Source organism: Pholcus phalangioides, unplaced genomic scaffold (genome assembly GCF_987345545.1).
Source record: "Pholcus phalangioides strain wild (caught in Gottingen) unplaced genomic scaffold, Ppha-v1.0 ptg000007l_1, whole genome shotgun sequence".
NCBI classification, from domain to species: Eukaryota; Metazoa; Arthropoda; class Arachnida; order Araneae; family Pholcidae; genus Pholcus; species Pholcus phalangioides.
Genome location: NW_028301600.1, coordinates 18,473,851 through 18,486,015, shown reverse-complemented (window position 1 = coordinate 18,486,015; position 12,165 = coordinate 18,473,851). Strand labels below are relative to the sequence as shown.

At 35.7% G+C, this 12,165-nt stretch overlaps 1 protein-coding gene across 4 annotated transcripts in view; it reads right to left on the bottom strand.

The window, feature by feature from the left end:
* The window catches only part of g (adaptor-related protein complex 3, delta 1 subunit-like garnet), a 281,738-nt gene that overhangs the window by 73,938 nt on the left and 195,635 nt on the right, over positions 1-12,165 (bottom strand). For all 4 annotated transcript variants that reach the window (XM_089232772.1, XM_089232771.1, XM_089232769.1 and 1 more), the window contains exons 18-19: positions 9,544-9,636; positions 1,096-1,156 (exon numbers count right to left, since the gene is read on the bottom strand). In XM_089232772.1, coding sequence (XP_089088898.1) covers positions 1,096-1,156; positions 9,544-9,636 — 154 coding nt within the window. The remainder of the gene's footprint in view (positions 1-1,095; positions 1,157-9,543; positions 9,637-12,165) is intronic.

Sequence of the window (12,165 nt, the reverse complement as noted above, 5' to 3'; positions counted from 1 at the left end):
TGCTTTATAATGCAAACTGTAGTTTCACCATACACAAAATGCTGACTACAATTTTGAGTGATGAATATTAGTTTCTGCCCAAGACCATAAAGTATAGTAAATACAAAATTATTTTTTCCATCCAGACAGACGTTTCTAATGACTACTCTACTTGTTGAACCCTCAAACTAAACAAAAGAATTAATAAATCAAATGATCTACATACAAGGCCCCCCCCCCCACATAACCTGAAAAACCATACAATTTATGCTTAGCAGAATCATTATTGCAATCTAATATATTTGTATTATATATCAATGATTCCCTTATCAATTAAAATCAATTAGATGAATTTGGTCGATAGGATTTAGTAAAAAAGTAGGAAAAAAAATTGAAAGGAGGACATTTTACCAAAAAGTAGGATGAATGGGAACCCTGTGGTTGCTCTGAGTGGCAGTTAGTAGAAGCAGTCCTTTGATTTATCTTTCAGAGAATAGTAGATTCTACAGACTGTATAGGTGATACACCACAAAGCTAGTTGAAGTAACTTCACCGGTTAGGTTTACAAAAAAAATAGAACAAGCTTTTTTTTTTCTAATATGGAATCCAAAAGTTTTCTGAGACACTAAAATTGTAGGACGTACTTTCAAAGGGGATTGATTATACTACTAAAATTAAACATTAATTCTATCATATTTTTAGAAATTGTTGTCTAAATTCATGGAAAAAAGTTTCTCATCTGATGTGGTGAATAATAAGTCGGCTTAATATGTTGTCGTCGGAACCTCAAAATATAAACGTATTAAGTGGGAAAGCTTCTTCAACAGTAAATATTTAATTACAGGGGGGGGAAAAAACGGCTCTGGAAATAAGACTTATTTAACAGAATACACTGTGTGTTACATTAATAGATAGGTTTATAAAAGATAACTGCAACAATTTTTCAAGCATTAATGTTACACTCTTGAAACTGAATCATGAAAGTTATACAAAAAAAAAACAACATATAATTCTCTTTCAATTTACATTTCTTATATTAACATACAATCATTACCTGGACTGAAAATTCGAAAAGAGATTCTTAAATTTTTTTGACTAGTATTTCCTAAATTTTACCTTTTCTAGTTCTTCCTCAGAAAGCTCTTTGTGTTTAGAGTTTTCTTTTTGAGAAACTGGCCTGAAAATATGAAATAAATCTTTTATAGAAATTGTCAATTGTCACAAAAAACTCAACACAAGTGCAGGAACTTGCTTTGATGATTAAATTGGCATTTTTAATTGTGCGTATGTATATTCCAAATAAACTGTGGCAAAAAAAAATTGACGCACTATGTTGTCTGAGTGGCTTCAATATATATGTATAGAAAAAAAGAGAATTTTAAAAGAATTACATAATTTATCAGGCAGAAATAGCAACTCAAAATGGAAAGGCTGGTATGGCACTGAGTTTACCTTTGTCTGGCGAAAGCCGTAACTTAATACGACATTGATTCATAGCATTTGAAGAAAGTGCTTTGAAGGATTTCTTGCCAAATTTTATCCACATAATAGCCTGATTTATTAACATTCTAACATAGTTGTGGAAATGCCCTATCCCAGATGTGTTCCATAAGAACATATGCCAACATTCACATGAAGTCCCTCAGTAGTAATGAATTCTGACCTTTACCAAGGCTAAATGTTTAGCCTGTAAACTTCTACCCAATGACTAAACTTTTAGGGATTATTAGGAGGAGAATACAGCATTCTATTTCTATATAAATGTGAGGTATAGCCCAGTACGAATGAAAGTATTCATCGAGGTTTGATAGAGCCTTTAAAGATATTCCTATTAGAATATATATATGTATATATATATATATTGAATTTTGTTAGAGAACTACAGATCTTTATTAAAGTTTTTCACTTCATCAGACCTCACAATAAATAGTGATATCCATTTATTCCACAAGTACTAAATTTTGTCATGATCAGGACTCCGGACAAGCCACAATAACTGCAATAACTGTTTTACAATAGTCTTCACACTACTGCACAAAAACTACACAGTGTAGCAGAATGGTAACTTCTGCAGAACAGTTCATTGTCATCCTTGTGAACACAATAATTATCAGTTCCACGGTACTGCCACAGTGAAGGAATGACATGATTGCCTAGACTTAAACATAGGGGTAGGTGGTTTCAAGGATCCTTGCACTACAACCAGGTCTATTATACTATCTCCCTCTACCCAAAAAAATAGATAAATATGTCTAATGGACTTTAGTAAAGACCTGTAGCTGAAGCAAAGTTCAGCAAAGATCTAATGGGCATGTCTTGAAGCTCCCGAGGTTCAATCAAATGACAACCCAAGTGTTCAAGCCTATGAGCAGAATACTTTTTACATTCATCAAGAAAGTGAGTAAGGCCTGTTTCTTTCTTACATAAATAATATCTACAGGTTGAGTTACCACCAACATTAAGATGCCTTTTAAGAGTACAGTAAATAGACCAACAGCCCTTTGAATACCATTTTTGCTGAGCTTCATCAGCTACTTCTGCCTAAAACTAGGACAGCCAATATTTATCACTTTTTCTTGCTGCTGACATTTAATGTTCAGCCAAATGGTGTGTACTGTTTTCCTCTAAACGAGTTGGAAACAGTATTTTCAATCAATTCACACAAAATGCTTAAAGCTGGTTCAGGACTAATGGAGAGAGTCTTAGAACCCCTTTCTATCCAGGAAATCAGCCAATTTATTGCCTATTAATAACAGGATTGACATCTGCAAAAGTTGCAGAATTACTGGAAATTCTTTATAATTACTTCAAGAGGCAGTTTTCTGGAATAGACATCAGCAAAAACAATCTTCCATTTTAAGTTACTTTAAAAAGAGCACAAGTAGCAAGAATCACAGGGCATATAGTATGCTCATATGACACTTCAATGAAGAAATATTATTTTACCAGACATGCACCAACATAAACATGAACCACGCTCTAAGTAGCAAAGAACATTTAACTTTACCATGGTGGGGGCACAGATTTATAAATATTGAATGCAATCCATCTTGCATGAGTTCTTGGTCATATATACAGATGGCTGGCAACACCAGGACTCTCAAATATTTTGTTCATACTATAGAACATTCTCTCTGGAATTAGCTCCATGGTTATGGCCAACATGTGAAAAATGTGACCTGTGCATTCACAACTATGAAACATACCATTGGTGCATACAACAGAATGCCCTACCCATGGCCCCCACATAGGGGGGGGGGGCTGACCGGGCTCTAGCGTTGGGGCCCGGGACAGTTCTCATCATTTTTTGCTTTTTCATGCTATGAATTAACTACAGAAAGGGCCCGTGAAAAGTCTAACTGGGGGCCCCGCTTCAGGATGTGGGGGCCATGGCCCTACCGCCCAAAAACAAAACACATAACCGCAAGTAAAATAAAAAAATTAGAGTTAATATTGCTGAAAAAGGTTGAAATCATCAAGTTGCTATTTGCATTGCTTTTCCTTCATTTCCCTTCAATGGAATAATAGCTTTCTGCGCTTTAGTGGCACTACATAAGGGAGATAAACATGGTAAAAACATAAAATTTGCCCTCACTCATCTAAATTCTCAGTTGATTGGCCTAACTAACTTTTTTTCACTAACTCCCCCCGAAACAAATTCCCATCACTTCATAAAGTCCTCCACAAAATTTCACACTTTTCTGATGACTGATTTCACCTGTAGGCTACTTTAAAATAGGGTCTTTTAATCATGGACACCCTGTATATATATATTATTTATCACATTTTTTTCTTGATTTTCACTTATATACCTATCTTACTCAGGCCTATGACTTATTTTCTCATTCCCTCAAACTGCAGTGTAAAAAAGATAACTGAATCTGGATTTCACTGTATTTTAGTGACATGAGCATTAAAATGAAAAGGTAAATAAAAGTATTTCTCTCAGTAAAAAGATCAAGGGATAATACTAAGTTTTCAATGCTAGTGCATATTTAAAACAGTGAAGCATCCCTACGATGACCACTCAGTATTCCGTACAAAAGAGGCCATCTGTGAAGATGACTGCCGAATATAAGTTATAATAAGGTAGACAGGGTGAAAAACCTAGTTAAGGAGGGTCAGAATGTCAAAATAATGGTTTCATCTAATCAATTCTGTACTATCAGAGATCTATTCTTTCTTTATAGCAAGTACTGTATACCAGTGCAGGGGTCTGTCCAGCCGGAATTTGGGTCTGGAAAACGGACCCTTCACAAAATTCTGAGGCAGAAAAACTGACCCTTCACAAAATTCCGGGGCTAAAAAACGGACCCTTCACAAAATTTGGAGGATAATAAACGGATCCATCACAAAATTCCGGAAAACGAACCCTTCATGAAAATTACGTCGTAAAAAACGAACTTTTGAGACTGCTGTGCCACAAAATTCTTATCAGTTATGACCCTAGTCATAATAGAAAGCCATTGATCTTTTTTTTTAAGCATGCATTGTTGGCCCAACACCACCACCCCCTCCCCCATAGATGAGTAATCTTATCTATAAAAGTTGTTGGTTGGATACCGGAAAACATGACCTTGAAAAAACGACCGGAGAAAGAGCGTGACCTTGAGAGGGCTTTCCTTGTTCCTAGGCTTCCTGTTAGGACATCCCGCTGGTTGACCACGGATTGACCGCATCCGATATTTTATCGCACAACCTATGCCATTATACAAACGCTTTAGCCCCACACTTCTCCTCAATCACAACCTGTTGTTAGTCGTAAAATCAGCGAAGTTGATGCTTATTGTAGAATTGGATTTTTTGTGCACGTTTCTTTTTCCTGTATTGCGCTTTCATTTTTGAAAATTTAATATGAAGCGTGGTCGACCACCAACAGGTGGAAATTCAAGGAATAGTGATTACTACATTAAAAAAATATGACCAACTGATGTTCGGGGATGCAGCTCCATAACTTCGTTTTTTAAACGAGGATCTAAAAACGTCACAAAAAAGACGTCAGATACAGATAATTCCAATTGTGCTAACCCAGAAAAAATTACTTTTTTTCCGGTAAACATTGCTTCCTTCATCGGTTTCGAACCACGCTGTCGAAACCTTGGAAACGGCACGATACATTACCGATTTATCGGAGGCACCGAAAGACATTACCGATTTATCAGAAGCGCTGAAAAATATTACCAATTTATCAGAAGCGCTGAAAAATATTACCGATTTATCGGAAGCGCCGAAAGACATTGCCGATTCGTCGGAAGCGGCGGAAGACAATTCCGTTTCTTCGAAAAACATTACCGATTCGTCAAAAGCGGTGGAAGACATTGCTGATTTATCGGAAGCGCTGAAAAATGCTACGAATTCGTCGGTAGAGCCGGATTTTAAGAAAATTTCATCTACAGAAACTAGAAAAAGGGGACCAAAAGTACCGAATTTGTTGAACATCGCACGTTTTGAGAAGCTTCATAGTTGGCTATGTTACAGCATTTCTGCATTTGGCTTTCTTTGCAAAATATGTTCTAAATTTTTTGATAAGGGACCCTGGATTGACCAAGGGGTCCAATTTGGGGATCACCCAACACAATGTGTCAACAAGCATATATATAGCCAGAAACACAAACAAGCTGTGAGTGCATCAGAAACTGCATCCAAAAATCCCTTCTATTTGTTTACAGAAAAAAAATGAAATTGCTGTGCAGAAGACTAAGGAAAAAAATATAAAAGTTTTAACAAAATATATAAAGATTTTGTACTTCATGATAAAAAAAAAATGGGCAGTCTCCGATAATTTTTCTTCTGTAGTTAAGTTCATTGGTGAGGATCTTGGTGACAAAGAAATAGAATGCTATCTTGCTACATACAGCAAGAATGCCACCTATCTATCAAATGTGTCAGTAGACAAGCTTACAGAGGCAATATCTTTGTATTTAGAGAGGAAAACTTTGACAGCTTTGCAAGTAGCCACTTACTTTACGTTGATAGCTGATGAGGCAACTGACGAAGCACAAAGAACACAGTTGGGTTTAATAGTGCGTTACAAGATAGCTGGAAGTCCGTTCAGAGAGGAGTTCCTCAGTTTTGTGAACCTAACTGCGACAAATGCAGAATATGTTACATCTGCCATTGAGAAGTTGTTGATAGCAAAAGCGATTCCAATCACTAACTTGTTGTTTTTAGCTTTGGATGGAACTAATGTGATGAGTGGAGAAATATCAGGTGTACAAAGACGTATACGACACTTGGCATCTCATTCTATTTATGTCAACTGCAGAAATCATTGACTAGCTTTAGTTTTTGTACATTTGATAAAAAAATATCCCATTCTACAGGCTGTGGATGCCGTTCTCATAAGCTTATGGAAGCTTTTTCACTACAGCCCAAAGAAACGGCAAGTGTTTTTAGATATTCAGCAAAATGTGTATGGTGTAGATGTTTTGAAAATGTTGAGTGTTTCGGTTACGCGGTGGTTATCTCATGGACTTGCATGCCAACGAGTGATTGATAGGTTCCAACAGTTGATTGAAACGCTTGATAATCTTTTCTCAAAGACTCAGGAGCCTGAATTGAAGGGGATTAGAGAACAACTTCTGAATACAGATGTTCTCCTATGTATTCTGTTCTTGGCTGACTTCCTCAAAGTTATAAACAGACAGATTTAGCTTGTGGCTTCAGGGCTCTACAATCATGTTTAGCTCTATTAATGCAAAGGTTCTAGTTGTTTGTCAGGAAATTGAAGTGCTTGCAAATGATTTACATACACGGGAACACTTCAAGCAGTGTAAAGATCTGTTGTGTTTCTCCCAAGAATGCACTGAACTTAGTAGGAAAAAACGAAGCAAGAAAAAGTATGGAATGAGTGCAGACAGCACTCCAGGAATTTAAGGAAAACTTTGTTCGAAATTTTATTTGTGATTTTCAGGAAGAAATGTCGGCTGCATTTGGTGTGAAAAACAAAATATTAAATGCCTTTGATATATTTCACACAATGAATTCAGATTTAAAGACAGTGGAGACTCCTGAAAAATGCCTGGATATATTATTGTCATTTTATGGTGGAGAGCAGCAAAATGAATTTCAGGGGACTGTGAAAATATCGGAACCCATACTTAATGCATCTGAAGGTATGATGGAAAAGAATGGGTTCAATAAAGAGATATCTCTTGCAAAATTGTATTTTGAGACACAAAAGAATAATGAAGCAAGTGCGTTTCTCAGAGAAGACATGAAATGTGAGGCCAAAAAAACTCTGGAAAAAAAAATTCTCCAAATGATGTTTTGACAATTCTGGAGAATGATGCAAGCATCTGGACTGCTTATCCTAATTTAATGAGGTTGTTATCATTATGCACTATCATACCTTCATCAACAGCATCTGTCGAGAGACTTTTTTCTCAAATGAACCTTGTGTGCACAGATTTAAGATCAAAATTGTCACTAACCACTCTCGACAGACATCTTCGGATCATACTCAATGGACCCGACAAGCTTACAGATATTGAATGCCTTTCAATCATTGATATTTTCAAATCGACTGGAAATAGACGTATAAGGATATGATTGTCGGTACGTTTTTATATTTTTCTGAAGATTTAGCGATTCTCACTTTTTAACTTGAAACTCAATTAGATTTCAAATTAACGTAAAATAAAGTAATGCAAAGACTATGACACACAGATTGTTTTTTTTTTGTATAAAGTAATAAATAGGAAAATGAGGTTGCTGTTTAATTAGTATTACTTTCACTGCTATTTTGAACGTTTTCACAAAAATATGGTACATTTTCACAAAAACAGGACCCTGTGCAAAAAGTCTGGACAGACCCCTGCAGTGGTTCTCAACCTTTTTTTGACTCGCAGAGCCCTTTTTGGTCTATAATTTCTATAATGGAGACCCGTAAGCTTTTTTTTTTATTTACTTATAATGTACTGATTTATTTTATTTCCCTCGAGAGGCATCAGAGCCCCTAGGAAGTGCACACAGAGCTCCAAGGGCTTCACGGAGCACCGGTTGAGAACCGCTGCTGTATAAGTTCTTTCTTTGAATGGTTACCTATTCAGTAAGAATCATAGGTTATCTGTGCCATTTACCCTATCCATCCAACATGGTCATATTTCAATGCTCTTATTAGCTAGGATAAACCATATAGTTTTCGGCTTTGTCATTCTGTTTACAAAGGTTCTCAACCTGGCAGCACAACATGAATAAAAAAATCAGACTGATCAAAAAGATATTTATGCTGATTTATAAAGATCATAAGGTTATACTAAGAGAACTATCCGCTCTTAATGCAGTTGAAAAAAAAAAAGCAATAAAAACTTGTGTTTTTTGTTCTTTTCTCAACTCTTAATTTGTAAGGAAATTATCACAGATGGCAAGCAGAGGTGGCTGTGAAATTGGATGATTTTTGTATTATGTCTATGGAACTTATTGCCCTTTCCGAAAAAACAAAAAAACACTGGCCACAAAAAGAAGTTGGCTGTGGAATGGAGGTAGTCTCTTATGAAAGTTTCGCAGTATTTTGAATTTCTTGGTGGTTTTATGCTCTAATAAGTCAATTTTTTTATTTTTGTAGAATACAGTCAAACCCCATTTAACACCACCATCTATTGCAAAGAATTTTGGCGATATGACAAGTTAGCCATTATAATATCGAATTATGGTTACTACAGAGAAGATCTGTTACATAAATTCACACCTTTATTACGAACTTCTGTATCTCAATATCTTATTACTGTTAGTTCATAAAAAAATAACCTAGTTTATATGCATTCAATTTCAAGTTGAGAAAATTCGTAAAAATGTAAACATTGTACACAATTACTTAGACATTTCTTGATATACAACTTAACAGAACCATACACTTACCTCTGAAATAATTTTAACTTCTCATAAATTTAGCAACACATTTCGTAAGTACAAAAACAAAATAAACAGAGGGAAATAATGGCAGAATTGCTTTTAGCCATATTGGTTTCATAATTACTTTTCATATTTTCCCTTTGTCAAATATTGAAAGAACAACTATTTTCGACATGATTGGAGCAAATCAAAGGAGACAATTTCTTAATGACTACCTATATCACACGTAACATAATATCGAGCAAGTAAATCATGCTCTGTTGAAAAACTTTACAACTTTGAACAAACTGGTGCAGTATGCTCAGTGTACATTTTTCCTTATCAAGAAACTAATTTCTTCCAACAGGTTGGTTATTCATGTCCCTACATTCAGGTATTCAATGTGCTTTGCGTAAGATTCCCTGACCACACCATTCTCTACTTTTGAAGGTATTTGCTTTGAACTGTTATGTTGACCTATAATAACAATGGAATGAAAAGGATAAAATCTCAACTACTTTAAAAAAGGAAAAATGATGCAAGAAGGAATATAATGGAAATTCCTAGAAAACGAGTCTTTGTATACATCCAAACAACAGTTGGTGGGTTTTTTATATTATAATCCCTATACGGAAGATTTGTTTACTGAAAATTTGTGGCACTAAGTGGGGTTGGCACTATAAAAGGGTTTGACTGTACTATATGCTGTTCAATTCAAAAGACATTTCATACCTTGTTTCAGCTTTCACAAAAATTTCTTCTGTTTGTTCTTCTTCAGCTGAAGACTCGGAAGGAGGATCATTTATCCAAGCATCAAGATCCAAACTAGGGGGGGGGGGGGGGGGGGGAGATTAAATTTTAATTTACAAAAAAAAAAACATTTTTCAATTATCTGTGACTTAAATATAAAATGATATACAGATAACTTTTACATGCCAGTGAAAGTAAAATTTGGCATAGAAGTAAAAAGTTGATAAAAAAATTCAACTTCAAAGCTAACTAGAATAAACCGTAACTTTGTCAGACTAAAATAGAACACAAAGGTTTTTTAACAGCTGGCTGATGCGAAGATATATTTTGGAAAGAGAGAAAATTCAATTGCACCTGCTGGTAATCGAACCCACGTCCTTTCACTTTCCAGGTGAACAAATTTTCTCTTTCCAAAATATATCTTCACATCAGCCATCTGTTAAAAAACCTTTATATGGATAGCGGAGAGTGACATCATCCTTGGATGAAATAGAACAAAATGTTAATACTACACTAACAACAAATATACTAATTACTATATATATACATTTCTATGACAAAAAATATTCATAATGCATATAAATACAGTGCTTTCACATTAAAGAAAAAACAAAAAAAATTGAAGTTGAAATGGCAGTTGAATGGAGATAATCTGGGATAAATTTAAGGACTTTTCGTGCTTCAGCATTATTTAAAAGATATACAACACAAGTAAATATATATGAATAGGAAGTATGGAGATTATGTGGAATGTCGTTTTTAATTTTTTTACTATTCCAATTCGAAAAATGAACCTAAAACCTGTATTTCTATAAATTATTTTTGTTACATTCACAAATGTATGGTTCCGTCAAATGGGGTGAGAATTGTCAAAATTTCAAATATTTGCCATGGTAAAAATTGTTTTTTCGAGATCGAAGACCGTCGTCCGTTTGAGTTAGTTTTCAACGTTTCCCCAACACTAGTGGTTGGCATCATCAGGAGAATAGATAAACTGGATCAAAGTCAAGCTTTCCGGAGTCTCAGGTTGTATTTACGTACAGAAGTGGCTTGACCTACACTATTGTTTTGCGATTAGTCAGTTGATTCTATGGCTGGCAGCATATTGAAAACAGTTGTTATGCTGGTAGAGCCTGATTGGCCGAGAGATGTGGAGCCTTACGCCCCATCAAGGAATCACCAATGGAAAATGAGGAGTCAAAATCAATTGGAAAAGCTGTGCTGCCTTTTATCCCCGGAGTGACGGAAAGAATCAGCAAGGTCATGAAAAAACATCATATAAAGACCATTTTCAAGCCAACCAGAAAAATATGTGAAATGCTGCGATCAGCAAAAGACCACCGTGACCCTCTATCTGCACCGGGGATCTACTGAATACCATGCACCTGTGGTCAAGTATATATTGGAACCACAAAAACATCTGTGGCCACGAGAATAAAAGAGCATGAATGATGCTGCAGAATGGGCCAAACAGAAAAGTCGGCGGTGGCAGAGCATGCGCTTTACGACAACCACAGTGCACAGTTCAGCAAAACACAGGTAATAGCTAATGTTGACCACTTCTTTCCACGAATCTACAGAGAGGCTATTGAAGTATACAAGCACAAAAACAGCTATAATAGAAGAGAAGAAACTTTGAAATTGAGATCAAATTAGCACAATTAACAAATTAAAAAAAATATATATATGATAATTTACGTTGGGGTAAATCGAGAAGCTATCCATACTTAGAATAAGACAACCATAAGTGTTCTTATGGGCATTGTATAATATTTTAAATATTTTATCATGTATATATACTGTTTGTAATTGCATCAATTAGGTTTGCTGTATTTTTGAAATATATGACATCCATACTTGTTATGGGCATCTTTTTCTCAGCCACCTCATTGGGCATTTTGCCTGTTGTGGCATTGTATTTGTATTTAAATATCTGAACTCAATAACAATGTACCATTCAGCTGAGCAGTCTCCGATAGCGATCACCCAAGGCTGATTGTAGTGCTCTGTGGTTTTCTCTCACCACACACTTGCCACAGTCTGTCACATGCGAAAAGCTCAGTTCTAAATACTAACTAGTAATTGAAATGTGTGAGCATCATGCTGGACTCGCATCGCGAGGATCCAGGTCCGAACCCCCCATTTGTGACACAATGGTAGTCAGTTGAAATAAGTTTTCTGTAGTTGTCCAACCTTGAGGTGCGAGTACATGTGGAGAAGCAAAGCTGAACAATGTGCAAGACAAAGGCATGGGGCCACAGAAAATTAAATATCAAAACAGTGCAGACATATGGAAGAGTAAAGAAGCAGTGTGGGGGGGGGGGACTGCATGGATAACAAATACATGGGGGACAACAGAAAATTAAACTGGAAGAAATGGGGCAAATATAAACGATGATTTTCAATAATTAAGTGGTATATACAACAGATTGGGGGGGGGGGGGGCACAGAAAATTATATATCAAAACATAGTGCAGACATATGGAAAAAAATATAGTGGCTACAGGGGACTGGGTACAGAGAAAATGCATGGGCCACAGAGAAATACAACTTTGACGAGACTATGGGTGCAAAAGTGTAAAAATGTTCATGTAAGTTCAAGCA